The sequence below is a fragment of the Kogia breviceps genome, chromosome 8 (assembly GCF_026419965.1).
Source record: "Kogia breviceps isolate mKogBre1 chromosome 8, mKogBre1 haplotype 1, whole genome shotgun sequence".
Classification (NCBI taxonomy): Eukaryota; Metazoa; Chordata; class Mammalia; order Artiodactyla; family Physeteridae; genus Kogia; species Kogia breviceps.
Genome location: NC_081317.1, coordinates 92,640,685 through 92,655,360, shown reverse-complemented (window position 1 = coordinate 92,655,360; position 14,676 = coordinate 92,640,685). Strand labels below are relative to the sequence as shown.

General features: G+C 52.4%; 1 protein-coding gene across 15 annotated transcripts in view; it reads right to left on the bottom strand.

Moving 5' to 3' along the window:
* The window catches only part of COL15A1 (collagen type XV alpha 1 chain), a 103,958-nt gene that overhangs the window by 39,474 nt on the left and 49,808 nt on the right, over window positions 1-14,676 (bottom strand). For 6 of the 15 annotated variants that reach the window (XM_067039763.1, XM_067039761.1, XM_067039762.1 and 3 more), the window contains 8 exons: window positions 14,389-14,544; window positions 13,052-13,204; window positions 10,975-11,124; window positions 10,318-10,458; window positions 6,151-6,201; window positions 4,889-4,975; window positions 3,591-3,716; window positions 2,646-2,708 (listed from right to left, as the gene is read on the bottom strand). In XM_067039763.1, the coding sequence (XP_066895864.1) occupies window positions 2,646-2,708; window positions 3,591-3,716; window positions 4,889-4,975; window positions 6,151-6,201; window positions 10,318-10,458; window positions 10,975-11,124; window positions 13,052-13,204; window positions 14,389-14,544 (927 nt within the window). The remainder of the gene's footprint in view (window positions 1-2,645; window positions 2,709-3,590; window positions 3,717-4,888; window positions 4,976-6,150; window positions 6,202-10,317; window positions 10,459-10,974; window positions 11,125-13,051; window positions 13,205-14,388; window positions 14,545-14,676) is intronic. The other 9 variants (XM_067039767.1, XM_067039772.1, XM_067039768.1 and 6 more) reach the window with 3 other exon arrangements.

The following is a 14,676-nucleotide window of genomic DNA, read 5'->3' as shown; positions in this document are numbered from 1 at the left end:
TGTGTTGACAGTTGACCCCATTCAAGAAAAAGATGTTCGTAAGGTAAAAAACTGTACTTTTTCAATTGCCTTCCTGACTCTTTTCAAATCAAGAGTACACCTTGTAGCAGTTTCAAAGGAAGTTCTAGAAGATATGTGGGACCTTGATTTATCTTTCTCAGAAATAGATGATTTTATCCAGCTTGTACATATGAAGGCAGGAAATGAGTCCCCTGTCACTGGAGGTGTGTAAGCTGAGCAGAGATTGTGGAGGGACATCAAGGATCAAATGTATCGTTGGATCTTATGTGGTGTTACATCCCTGAGATTATTCATTTTCTTTAGCAATTTTTGTTATTTCACATTCAGACTATATTCTCCTTGGTTTACTTTTTTAGGGGCATGGGGGTGGGGGGTAAATGTCATGTGCGAGGCTTTCCTCCAGCTCTCCAGATGCAAATTTCCAAGTCCTTCTAGAGTCTACTTTTCCTTGACCAGAAAACATCATATACACACAGGGCAACAAATTAGGCCTCACAGCAAATTCCAGGAAGAAAAACGTGATTTATCTGCCACAGTGAGTCTGGGCAAGCCTGCTGCTCTGTGCACAACTGAGCGTCTGAGCAGCTGCAGAATGTGCCTGTGAGGGTGTTTGTGTGTGGATGGGGGCATAGGCGTGGGTATTTTTAAGTCCGAGACCAGCCAGGGAGGGGTGTGTGGGGAAGGGTGTGTGGGGGAGGGGTGTGGGGGGAAGGGTGTGTGTGTGAGGTGTGTGTGTGAGGGGTGTGTGGGAGGGGTGTGTGGGAGGGGTGTGGGGGGAAGGGTATGTGTAGGGGGTGTGTGTGGGAGGGGTGTGTGTGGGAGGGGTGTGTGTGGGGAAGGGTGTGTGTGGGGAGGGGTGTATGGGGAGGGGTGTGTGTGTGGGGGGGTGTATGGGGAGGGGTGTGTGTGGGGAGGGGGGGAGGGGTGTGGGGGGGAGGGTGTGTGTGAGAGGTGTGTGTCCGAGGGGTGTGTGTGGGAGGGGTGTGTGGGGAAGGGTTTGTGTGGGAGGTATATGTGGGAGGTGTGTGGGGGAGGTGTGTGTGGGAGGGGTGTGGGGGGAAGGGGTGTGGGGGGAGGGGTGTTTGGGGGGACGGGTGTATGTGGGAGGGGTGTGTGGGAGAGGGGTGGGGGCAGGGAAGCTGGTAAGAAGAAGGAAGACGAGAGTTAAGTCTTGTCATGTTTCCTGCAAAATTTAATTTCTTATGAAACAGTCAGTACACGTAAAATGAGTTCTATAAAGCTCGACAATTGTTTCTTCTTTTTCTGAGAAATGAGCTTTCCATGAAAATCGAGTTACTGTTTCAATAAAAATACTCCTGAGAGCTGACGGAAACTGGAAATTCAGTGACAAGGATGGTGTCTAGGGAGTCAGCACTTGCCACGACTCCGTCCAGGTGGGGTACACAGAATGCCTCCAGTCCCCACCCCAGCGGGGAGGCCTCTCCCTCCTCTGAACCCCAGTGAAGCTCACGACTACATCTCTAGAAGGAAGCTCACCTTATCTTTATTGCCCCCCTTTGCGGAACATGGGAACGCAGTAGGGGCAGAAACCCGGCCCCACAGCACCACGTGGCTTAACAGAAGACTACAGGGGCTTACAGAGAAGGGAGAGACTGAGGGCGTGTGAGACTCAGGAACGGAAGGTGAAAGGGGCACCTGAAGAAGTTTCACTCATGCATCGAACTGCTCACAGAAGCCTGGGCTAGGTTCTAAGGATACATAGACAGTGCTCATGCCCTGCTTGAAAGGCTGGGGTTGGGAGCAGACTGGTAAGCGAACAGCTTCAGTGACCCTGGCTGGAGGGGTCCTGCAGAATCAGTACTGTGCTAATGGGAAGCAGAGGAAGGAGGGGTGCTTTCTGCTCACAGGGTCCAGGAGAGCTTCCCAGAGGGTATTTCTGAACTGGGCTTCTAAGAATGAGGAAAGGGGAAGGACAGCCCAGAGAGGAAACCACAGGCCAGGGCCAGGAAGCTGTGCAAGCCCAGAGCCTTTCAGTAGGGCTGGCTGGCTGGCCTGGAAGCCAGGTGTGTAAGGGAGCAGCGGGAGGTGGAGCTGGAAAGGTAGGTCGGGAAGGGCCTTGAAGGTCTGCACATAGCGGTGGCTCTGTCCTACAGGCAACGGGGAGCCGCTGGCGCTTTCTCAGTGGAGAGGGCAGTGAGTGGTGAGAGCCTGCTCTAGGAAGATGGACTGGGCAGGTAGCTGGAGGCTGGACTGTGGATGGGGAGAAGGGGGCACCAGCGAGGAGCCTGATGCCCACCGCATGCAGGCCAGGAGAGATGAACGTCAGGTCAGGGCGGAGAGAGAGGTGGACATCAGATTGGCCATTCTTGGCAACAGATGGTTGATGGTAGGAAAAGGAGAGGAGGGAGGACTTAGAGACGACGCTGCTTTTGAGTCCAGGGGACTGGGTGGATGGCAGTGCCATTCACGGAAGCTGGGGACATGCAGGAGTGGGCAGGGGAAGACGCCGAGTGCAGGTTTGGGCATAAAGAGCTCCGGGAGGGGGAGACATCCAGCAGTGCAGACCAGGATGGGATCAGAGGCAAGGTCAGGCTTAGACGTCAGAGAGGCAGGGTGGGCCTGGTGATTCCCTGTGTTGGAACCCGCCCCCCTCTTCTCCGTACCTTCTCCCCTTTCATTCCAGGAAGGCCGGAGGCTCCATCAAGTCCAGGCTTTCCCTCAGGGCCCTGAGGAACACCAAGGATAATCAGCCCACAACATCTCCGAGAAGAATCAAATATGAACCCTCTTTGGAAAAGGAGGCCAGGGCTGGGAAGACCCAGCGGGTGAGGCCAGTGGGTCCAAAGCCTTGTGTCAGCCCATAGCAGAACACCTGTCCTGGCCCCAGTTCAGCCACGGCCGGCTGTGCATCTGTGGACGAGGGTCCTTCACTCTCTGGGTTGCATTTTCTCTTCTGTGGGGAGTCGGGGGCAGGGCTGGACGAGGTAGTTTCTGGGGGCCTCCCACCCCGGGCCCAGCACTGGTGCTCTACGATTCCGAGATTCTACACGAGCCTGCATTTCCTGTACTAAGATAAAGCAGCGAAACAATGTGTAGGATGATGTTTTTCTTGGCTGCTGCTGCTTTTTTTTTTTTTTTTAAATAAATTTACTTTATTTATTTATTTTTGGCTGTGCTGGGTCTTCATTGCTGCACGCGGGCTTTCTCTAGTTGCGACAAGCAGGGGCTACTCTTTGCTGCAGTGCGCGGGCTTCTCATTGCGGTGGCTTCTCTTGTGGAGCACAGGCTCTAGGTGCGCGGGCTCAGTAGTTGTGGCGCACGGGCTTAGTTGCTCTGCCGCATGTGGGATCTTCCCGGACCAGGGCTCGAGCCCTTGTCTCCTGCATTGGCAGGCGGATTCTTAACCACTGAGCCACGAGGGAAGCCTGGCTGCTGCTTCTTATGAGTCTTAGTAATATCTCAGCTGAGGAGGAATTTGTTTACAAACACTAGCTAGCTCCTCACTCCCTGTAGTAAGCCTTAACGCTGGCGTCTGCAATCTGTACCCCCTCCCTGGCTAAAGGAAGCCCCATAGGCACGGGGTGGGGGCAATAGCTTCGGCAGCTCACCGGGGGACCAGGTTCACCAGCAGGTCCATCTTCTCCAGGGGATCCAGGGGGTCCCATGAAAACATCAGTTCCTGGTTTTCCTGGAATCCCAGGTAAGCCAGGTGGGCCTGGGGGACCTGGAGGACCCTAAAAACAGACACCTTGTTAAGAAACAGTGCAGGAGGGGACAAATATATATGTTCCATTCACTCCATTTCTGAAAACAACTCTACAAGTAGGAACTGGTATTCCTACTTAGAAGATGGGGAAACTGAGGCTTAGTGACATGTTGTGACTTGCTCAAGAGCTCACACACACAGCTAACTAGGAGCAGAGCTGGGATTTGAATCCACGCCTTTTTAAGCACATTATATCATGTTTTCTCCCTAGATGTATGTACATAATAAAAATATCATTTGTTGGAATTCTCCGAGGTGCTCTAATTTAGTTTTCTGATTACCTGAGAGGTTAGTTCAAAACTGCCTATTGTTAACCTTTATTAAAAACATCCCAACAATGTACTAGTCTCTTTAGCCTCGGGCTGGGTTGGCTGATGCCAACAGCTTGGAAGTCCCAGCTGGGTCCTGCTCCACTCAGCCAGTGAGTCCTGAACCCTTCCAGCCCTGTCATGATGAGTGAGCAGACGAGCAGACGAGTGGAGCCTTCTAGGTGGGGATTCAGCACGAGGGCTCAGAGGAAGGGATGGAGATGAGGTTGGGGCCCTGGGGACAGAGGCAAGAGATGCAGCTGAGAAGAGAGGTGCTCCCGGGGGAAATCTAGAGGGACCAGTGGGGGCCCAGTCTTGGGCAAGAGGCTGGGGGAGCAAGAGGTGCCGAAGAGGCAGGATGAGTGGTCTGAAGAGGTAGGGAGGGGGCCACCTCAGGGTAGGAAGGATTTTGAGAAGGTTCTGGAAGCCCTAGTGTGAAATGCTATCTAGAGAAGAGGCCAGCAGGTCTCTGTAATGGGTAAGGAGGTGGGGGGGGTCGCAGAGCCAGGTGGTAGAGGTGAAGGTCATGGGCATACCTGCTGTGAAAGAGCCTGCTGGAGAAGGCTACCGGGGGAAGGAGGCAAGTGGCAAAGTGGGGCTCCTGACTATAAACTAAGGCTCAGACTCACTTAAAACTGATGGAAGACGGAAATGCCAAACATATACAAATGTAGAGGGGAAAGTATAGTGAGTCCCAGGAGCCCACCATCAGCCGCAAGAGTTATCAACGGTGGCAATCTGCTTTCATCTGTTATTGGCCCCTGTGTCCCTCCCTCCTGGATCCTCGTGAAGGCTGCCCCCGACACCAGGCTGTTTAACGCTTCACACTTACTCTTAACAGCTCCTCCCTGCGCACCGGGTCACCAGAGCCGACGTCCAAGCCCCAGCCCAGGCTGGAGCCCTCAGCCTCCACTCCCACCTGTACAGAGAAAACGTTCCCAGGGCTTGGTTTCACCTGCTACTCTCCGAGGACAGCTGTGTCACTGAAAGTTTTCCCATATTCTGTGGCCCTATAATTGCTGCTGCCAGCTTTCCTTCTGGCTTTTTCTCCCGGTCCCCTCTACAGCTGCCTTCCTCCCTCTCCCCCTCCCAGCTGTGCGGCCAACATACAGCCAGTCCTCAAACACAGGACACTCTTTCACAGCCTCTTTTGCTGCCTTTCAAATCCCTACTCATCCTTCAAGGCCCAGTTCCATGGTCACCTCCTCCATGCAGCCCTGCGCAACCCCATTTTCAGATAGAATTCACCTCTCCTACTCTGTGTTCCCACCAGCCACTGCGGGGGTCTGGATTTGGCAGTAGGACCACCTGACTTGAAGCTCAGTTGTGCGTGTGTTGGTCCCACTACGCTAGGACTCCTCCAGGGTCGGCCAAATCCTGAAATACCTCTGGGTGCCCAGTGTCCAGCATGAGATCTGACACTGAGAAGGCACTCATTATGTACTTGTTGAATGCCATCAAATTCCTCCAAAGAACAAAAGGAAACTTCCAAAACACCTTTCTGCTACTCAGTTCCTGAAGATGGGAACCAGGCAAGGCCTAATTCAATCATTGAATAAGGAAGAGCTGGGTTAGGGGTTACACCTGAGTTTAGGCAGGTTGTGGCAGTGTGGACATATAGGTGGGAGAAGGAAGGTGATGCTATAAAGGTGAGGAGACAGGAGGCTGTTGCCAGCATCCAAGGGATAAGGAGGTGCTGCACAGCTAGACTCGGGGGCTTCGGGACTGACTGAATTGAGGGGGGGGGCACTCGAGGATGTTTCCTGGCTTCTCTCTTCATGATCAGGAAGATGGGGTACCATTCCCAGAGCAGGGGAACCCTGGGGGAAGAGCAGGCCTGGGAGCATGGTGACAAGCTCAGTTTGGGATATGCTTAGTTTGAGGGACCTGGGGGTCTTTCAGGGCACAGGATATAAACGGGATGTAAATAGTTTCTGTTCCTGGACTCTCTGAGAGAGTCCTGGTACAGGAAAGAGAACTGAGCTCTGACTGGAGGGCACTTGGGGGCAGACGGGAAGGATCCGCCTGTGCCTGTTTTGTGCATCCCCGTCCCCTGCACCCTGTGCATGTGACAGGCCTGGGTGGGAATCTCACCGTGGGTCCAGCAGGTCCAAGGGGGCCAGGAAGCCCCTCCTCAGCTTCACCCTAAAGAGAACAAGATGTCAGTGGAACACTGGGCACCCCTTCCCACTCCCCTCCTCTCTCCAGAAACTGTGCTTATTCCAAGAGGAGGCTTATGCAGGAGTTCTATATACCTAATTTGTTGAGCACGTACTATGTGCCAGGTAAAGTTTTCCACGTATTAATTCATTTAATCCTCACCACATCCCAGAGAGAAGGTTCTACAATCCCCATTTTATACATGAATAAACAGAGAGAGGGGTGTGGCAGAGCCAGACATGAACGCCCCTCTCACCCACTGCCTTGGGTGACTCTGAGATTCGAAATGATCCAAAAGATATTCCAGAGTAGGTACTCCCATGACTGTCCCTATTGTGTTATTAAACTGTCTGCTCAGGAATTGGGGCACCCATTTCAATTCATCACAAATTCCTGACACAGGCACTTAGGGTGATCTATCTTCATTACTTATGTGCCACAATGAAATCCTGCATGTTCATCTCTCTCTTTCACCTTTCTCCCCACACCTTGCTCCCTCTCTCTCTCTCTTCTTGGAGCTTTTAAAAAATCTCATTGGATGGGAATTCCCTGGCGGTACAGTGGTTGGGACTCTGTGCTTCTGCTGCCGTGGCCCGGGTTCAATCCCTGGTCGGGGAACTAAGACCCCCGCAAACATGGAGAGGCCAAAAAAGAAAAATTAAAAAAAAAATTTTTTCAGCATCTCATTGGAAAAGTCAGAAGCCCCCTTGACCGAAAAACCACCATGTATTAGGAACCTACCAACCCTCACAGTTCTACTACTTTAAGGCCACAACTGCCGACATTTAGGGAGGGTATTTCCTTCCAGGGTTTTTGCATGTGTCTATTTTTAAATAGTTAACACCACAGTAGGACCACCTGACTTGAAGCTCAGTTGTGCGTGTGTTGGTCCCACTAGGCTAGGACTCCTCCAGGGTCGGCCCAGTCAGTATACTGAAGTTCACAACCAGCTTTTTTTCCACTTAGCATTATAAGTAGGTATTTTCTTCCATCATTAAATACTCCTAATAAGTATAATTTTAATAGCTGCATAATGTTCCATTATTTGAACATCCTTTAATTCAGTTAACTCCCCTATTGTTGGCTAGTTAAACTGTGTCTAGTTTTTTTCCATTATGGACAACACTGAGATTAACATCCACGTACACAAAGCCTTTTTACCTAACAGACTATCTCCTTTAGGATTGATTCCTAGAATAAAAGTGTCTGGGTCAACAATACGCAGCTTTATGGTGTTGATATGTGTTGACCAAGAACTTCTGAGCAGTAGTAAACCACTGACACTGTCACCAGCGTAGCTGATCTCACCAGGCCCTCACCAAGTGCCAGCTTCTGAAAGCACAAAATATAAAGGATCTAAGGACAACTGAACCAGGTTTCCCAATAAATCAATGGCAAAAAGAAAAAAGTAGGTGGGAGACAATCATAGACCAAAAGAGACTTAAGAGACACATCAACCAAACACAAAGTAGACCTTGTTTGGATTCAGATTCAAATTAAGTGCAAAAAGGCATTTTTAAATAACTAGGGTATTAGATAATACGAAGGAACCACTGTCAATTTTGTTAGATGGATAATGACATCCATTATTACCACTGATGGATGCCACTGTGGCTAAGGGGGAAAAAATGTCTCAGATCAACCTATTAACAATACACATTAACATGTTTTTGAGTTAAATGATACAATGTTTGGGATTTGCTTTAAAATACTCCAGTCTTCCCCTTCCCTCCACTCCAAAAACATGGCTGTAGGAGGTGGAACAGATAAAGCACGACTCCCATAATGTTGCTGAGTGATGTGTATGTGGTGGGCGGGGAGGTTATTATACTATTCTAAGTCCTTTTGTGAATTTTTAGAGTTTCCGTAATGAAAAGTTTTAGAAAAAGAAAAAGGAAAACTGGCTCTATGTGAAGGTACATCGCCAGCCAGTACTGCTGCACCTGATGTGGCATCACCGTGGAGAGACAGTCTTGGTGTTTTGTGTGTCCCTTGGGGTGAGAAGCAGAGGAACAGGGGGACTTTGTTTAGTGAGCCCAGGGCCACAGGCATCACAGCCAGCCTGGTGGGTTCCATGTTCGTTGCCCAGTAGAGTCTCCTGGGAGCATGAGCCCCAGCACCAGGGGCTCCTCAACTGGTCTGGCAGTGAACTCGGACACCTGCAGCAGCCTAAGCTTCCCAGGTGTCTCTAAGGTGAAGAAAAGGTTATGGGCTTCCCTGGTGGCGCAGTGGTCGAGAGTCCACCCGCCGAGGCGGGGGACACGGGTTCATGCCCCGGTCCGGGAAGATCCCACGTGCCGCGGAGCGGCTGGGCCCATGAGCCATGGCCGCTGAGCCTGCATGTCCGGAGCCTGTGCTCCGCAACGGGAGAGGCCACAACAGAGAGAGGCCACGTACCGCAAAAACAAAAACAAAAGTTTAAAAACCAGAGCTCTCGCTTGTCTCCTCTTTTTATAGACAGCAACACCAAGACTCACCACAAGTCAGAACCTCAGCCTCCCGGCTCCCATTCTGGGGTCTCTCCACCATACCACACTCTCAGGGATGTTCTAGGGCATGAGCTCTGCAGGCCAGCACGCCTGGGTTCAAATCCCAGCCCTGCTCTTAAGGGTGTGCCACAGCAGGCAGGTTCCTTTACCTACGTCTCACTCCCCTCACCTGGAAAATGGAGACGATTCTCCTTGTACCAGAGAGTGGTGGTGTGCATAGAATCAGATCAAGTTGGAACCCAGAGTGCTTAATAAATGTCAGTGCAAAAGGCTTATTTCCGGCCCCTTGACTGTGAGTTCCTTGGGGACAGGGACGAGGTCATATTCATCTCAATCTCCAAGTGTATGGACTGAGGACCCTGAGTTGCTATGCACTGAGTCAGTGAGAACATCAGTGAGTGAATGAATAAAAAATAAAGAGACCAAGCAGTGCTTGATGACCACCGGGTGCTGTAGCCGTGGGGATTCCGGATTCACAGCCAGATCTAGGATGTCCGGTCTCACAGCCCTCCCATCCCAGGTCAGCCCTGGAGTGCTGTGGCCAAGGGATCACATGTCTGTAACTTGAGTCAAGGCTCTGAAAGCATGTGTGACCAAGTGCTGCTAGGGGAACTGGCAGGCCCAAGCTGGTCACCAGTGGAATTCTTTCCTTTAAAAATATTGACACTTCAGGGCTTCCCTGGTGGCGCAGTGGTTGGGGGTCCGCCTGCCGATGCGGGGGATGTGGGTTCGTGCCCCGGTCCGGGAGGATCCCGCGAGCCGCGGAGCGGCTGAGCCCGTGAGCCGTGGCCGCTGGGCCTGCGCGTCCGGAGCCTGTGCCCCGCAGCGGGAGAGGCCGCAGCAGTGAGAGGCCCGCGTACCACAAAAAAAAAAAAAAAAAAGTATTGACACTTCAATGGCAATTTAACTCCCCAGTTCACACAAGCCCATGCTGAGGACCAGCTCTGGGTTTCCCACTTCTAAAAGACAAAGTCACAGCCCTTAAGAGGTGACAACCTCGCACCTGTGCACAGAACTTTCCGAACAGTCCTTGACCTGCATTCTGACTTGACCTCACAGCCACCCTCTTCTACAGATGAGGAAACTGAAGCCTGAAGAAAGGGATTTGCGTGAGGTCATACAGTTGCAACCCAAAAACTCGTGTTGGAAAGGACCTGAAGGTGACCCTCTGCCCCCCCCCCCACACACACACACAAACACACCTCTGATGCTTCTGTTGCCTCTACAGTCCCTGCCACGTCTTACAAGCTTCCCCACCTCCAGGATGGAATCTAATGACATTTGAGAAGGGCCTTTGTATCTTTAGGCAGCTCTGCCTGTTAGAAAGCTCTCATTCCAATTAAAGAAGTGGGCAATTTGGGACACAAAGCCAGGTGCCCTAGGTTTTTACCTCTTGCTTCTTCTTCTCCACAAACTGCAGCTTCCTTGTGTGTTCCTAGGTTGGAGGACCCTCAAAAGCCCAAATTCCGCATTTTGCGAACCAAAATGAAAACCTCCCTCTAGGAAAGCCAGGAGCAGGCCCCTCCCATGCCTCTGGCCTTTCTTTTTCTCCTCTGTAAGACCGGCCAAGTCAAATATTCATGCCTCTACGCAAAGTGAGATCTTCACTTACCGGAGGGACCCCTCTTTCAGGAGCTACTGTGGGTATGGGAAGCGGGGGCCCCTCAGGGAGAGCGCCACCCGACTCTTCTGCCCCAGACGCAGGAAGGGGCTGCTCTGTTGTGGCTGCTGCTAAGTCTTCATCACCAGGACCCTGAGAAGCCAAACCAAGACGATGAATCAAGTCACCTCACCCATGATGCAACGTGCACAGTGCTGCTGGGGAGTTTTGTTGACTTTCCTTTCGGTGGCACTGGCCCAGTTTCAAAGCACTTTCCTACCTACAACTGTCATTACACCCGACACACTCACAGAAGCACAGACTCATAATCCCCTTCTGAAACATGCATCTCCTCTAAACCCCCTCCCCAGTCATGGTGCTAACTGCCTCTCACCCCAGCAATGCTGTCCAACTTTGGACCACATTCCGAGAAAGTTCTCCTTGGACAAAGATGGGGGTAGAGGGTTAGGACAAAGCCTGCTCCCCTGACCCCCTCGGCTATGCTCCTTCAGTTACATCCTGCCTCCCTCTGGTTGGTGCCGACCCAGATAAATGCTCTAACAAAGCTGCCTGTGCATTTGGCTCTGGGAAGGCCGGCAACTGCTCCTGTCTCGTAACCCTGACCTCTCTCCCCACCGTGAGCCAGAGAGGATGCTAGGAGACACTTACAGAAGTGACTATTTGCTTGGGGGCTGCTGTGGGTGTGAGGGGAACCAGGCCATCAGTGGGGAACCCGCTGGCCTCCTCTTCCTCAAAAGTGCTGAGGGGCACTTTTGCTGCAGCTGCTGCTATTGTTAAGCTTTCTTCACTGATTGGACCCTGAAATGAAATTGGCATAAGGGATCGTGACACTGCATCCACACCCCTGGTTGGTGGGTGTGTGATTATGGGGAGGAACCTGCTGAGGCCGTCACGCACCTCTCAGGTCATCCCCTCCCTGCCCCGGAGAACCCTCCAGCACACCTCTGCCGCGTGCTTTGGCCAAAACCTGCCCATCCTCAGGAACGGGCACTCCCCTACCTCCACAGGAAGCCCTTCTATCTCCAGACAGCTCTGCTAGTTAAGTTCTAGTTTCTGTTGAGTAAAGACTTGGTAGAACTGGGACCTGATCCCGAGTTTTCTCACCCTGTGACAGGGATTTGCCTTCAAAGAAGAAGGAAAGGTAAGGAGGGAGGGAAGAGAGATGAAGGGGAAGAGAGATGAAGAAGAAGAAAGAGAAGAGGAAGAAGCAGCAGGAGAAGATGGTCGTGACGATTTGTTAATTACAACAATCCATGTAACTGCCAAGTTGCCTTGGGAGCTCCATCACCTGGCCGGGGCATACCTTCCCCACTGTAAAGTTTCCTTGTCTGGACATTAGACCAGAGGTGAAAGGCTGGGAGTGAATGTGTGGAATGATCTCAAAGGCCAGTGTTGACATGTGATGGTCTGACAACCCCCTCCCTTTCATGCACTCTGCAAACATCGACTGAGTCCCCGACGTCAGCCGGGATGAAGACAGATGAATGAGCAAGACGTATGTGATCCCTGGCCTCACAGAGCCTCCAGCCTGGTAGGGAACCAGTTGTGATGAGGCCTTCCGAGGAGACATTTGGGGTACTCTGAATGTGTCTGACGGGGAGACTTCACAGCCTGGGAGGCACCTCCCTGATGAAGCGGTGTTTGAGCTGAACTCTAAAGGATAAGCAGGAATTAAAGGAGGGAAGAAGGAGGAGGAAAAGGTTCCAGGCAGAGAGGAGAGGGTGTGAGAAGATTCTAAGGCAAGAAGGAAATAGGTATGTTCAAGAAACTGAAAGAAGGTCAGTGAGGCTGGAGCGCCAAGAGCAGGGACAGTGGCCCAAGATGTGGCCCTAGAGGCTGGCGAGGCCAGACCCTGCAAGCCTTGGAGGCCAGGTGCGGGAGCGGGGTCTGCAGCAAGGACAATTGTCCACAGAGGGCTGCCCCCACCAGGAGGAGCCGGGGGCAGAGAGGATGGAGGAGGCCAGGAAGGGCCTTAACCATTGCCCGGGCTGGGGACGCGGTGTCTCGGTACAGGGGCCTGGAGCCGGAAAGGGTAGCAGGAGGCAGATCTGTGATGTGTTGAGGTAGAAAAATCAACAAGACTTGACACGTGACAGAACGTGGAAGTAAAGAAGAGGGAAGAGAATTCTGGATTAGGCAGCTGGGGGATGATGGTTTCATCATCTGAGATCGGAACACAAAAGGAGTGGAGACAGCAGTCTAGGTTTGAATCTGTTGAGTCTGAGTGTCTTAGGATACTTGCATCCTGTCTTCGGGAGTTGGAAGCAGTGTCTCCGTGAGGCCTGAGGAGAGGGCTGAGAAGCCCTGGCCACGCCCTTGGACCCTGCCAGGACCTGCCTGCACCTGGACCCTCCACTGAGCTCTGAGAGCCTGTGCTTGTGCCCAGAAATGGGCATGGCTGTGCCCGCCATCACCTCCACCACTCACCCCCAGCTCCTGACCCCTGCATCAGCCCTGGAACTCACTCCCCCCTCACTGACTCACACATCTCCCCACGGGCCCGCTGGGGCTGTCAGCCTGCGCTGTCCCCACACCTCCAGGGCCCACAGTACACTCACCAGGCATCGGCAGACTCCACCTCTGAGGGAGTATTTGGTCAGAGAGGTGTGCCCTCCCCATTCAGGTTCTTCTGGATTTGCTGAACAGAATGGAGACCGGCCCCCTGAGAAGGCCAGGACCCGCTCCCAGCTGTGACCTCAACCTTCCAGCACTTTATACTCCTTACCAAAGTGACCCCTTCCCCAGGGTCCGGAGTGGGCATGGAGAGGGTCAGTCCCCCGGTGGGCACCCCGCTGGCCTCTGCTTCCCCGGCACTGCTGACGGGCCCCTCGGTCTCCCCTGCTGCCGTCGCTGCTGAACCTTCTTCGTTATCTGGACCCTGAATAGGAAGACATCACAAAGGAGCCCCATCATGGATCCGCTGCGCTGTGGCCAGGGGAAGCTAAAACTGCCCGCCCCCAGGTTACCGATCATTGTGGTGACAGATCCAATGGATGCTTTCCAGGCCTTTACTCACTGGGACTCTTGGCAGGAGGTGACGTCGTTGGCCACTCCCAGAGCAAGAAAAACACCACCCCTGACCCAGACCTAGACCCAGCCTCCAAACCCACCCCCCTCCTCCCACCTCCAGGCTTGCTTCTCCCAATCTTTCTAAGATCCTACTGTGACTACATCACTTCCTGCTTGAATACCCTTCATGCCACATATTGCGTTGATATACGATATTTGCTTTTCTCTTTCTGACTTACTTCACTCTGACTTCTGTATGTACAGCAGAAACTAACACAACATGGTAAAGCAGCTATACTCCAATTTTAAAATATTTTAAATAAATAAATAAAAATGAGAGCAAAAATAAATAAAAGTTATATATTATTTAAAGGAAAATGAGCTAAGATCAAATAATTGAGTTTGAGGTCACTCATGCTTTACTGAAAGCTGAAATTAAAGAGCATGTATAAAATCTGGAAAAAAAAAATTACCCTTCAGTGACTTCCCATTTCTGCTGGACACTCAGGCTCCTCGGGGTCCATGGTCTCAGAGGCTTCTCTAGCCACATTTCCCCTCCCCGTTGCTCACACCAAGCCCCACAGGCATGCTGCGCTTGTTTAGGTCTTTGTGTGCTCCTGTTGATGCCTCCAGCCCTTTGGTCCCGCTGGCCCACCTCCCGAACACATGTCTCACCCCCATCACTTCTAAGCATCCCCCTGGTCTCACCTTCAGCCTCCTTTCCCCGGGAAGGCTTCCTGGCCCCCCGAGTCTGGGCTCTGGGCCCCTTTTGATACTCCCCTGTGCTTCTCCTATTTTTCCCTCTTCCCTCTCTGTTCCCAGGAGCTGGGTCTATCCTCTTCACCTGGAGCCCAGCACAGCACTCCACAAACACCTGCTGAATGAGTCAACAGAGGCCTCGGCCTCCAAATCAGTGTCTACTGGGACTCGGCCCCACAAGGCTGTCACTCTGTCCTTTGCAAACAGGTGAGGAAGGCCAGTGACTGCTCCCACCTGAGACGCCACCAAACTCCAGAAGCAAGTGAAGCAGAGCGTGTACTCTGAGCTCATTACCAGAGTGACCCCTTCCCCAGGGTGCTCGGTGGACATGGAGAGGGTCAGTCCCTCGGTGGGCACACTGCCGGCCTCTGCTTCCCTGGCAGTGCTGATGGACACCTCGGCCTCCTCAGCTGCTGCTGTGGCTGTCAAACCTTCTTCCATACGTGGACCCTGGGAACAAAGGTATCACTAGGGACCACGTCACTTGCCCATGCCCCTGATCAAGGTGGCTGTGGCTGGAGAAGACTGACTGCCTGTGCCCTCCAGCAGCTTGCATTTCTGTAGCTTCCTTCCTCAAGGCAC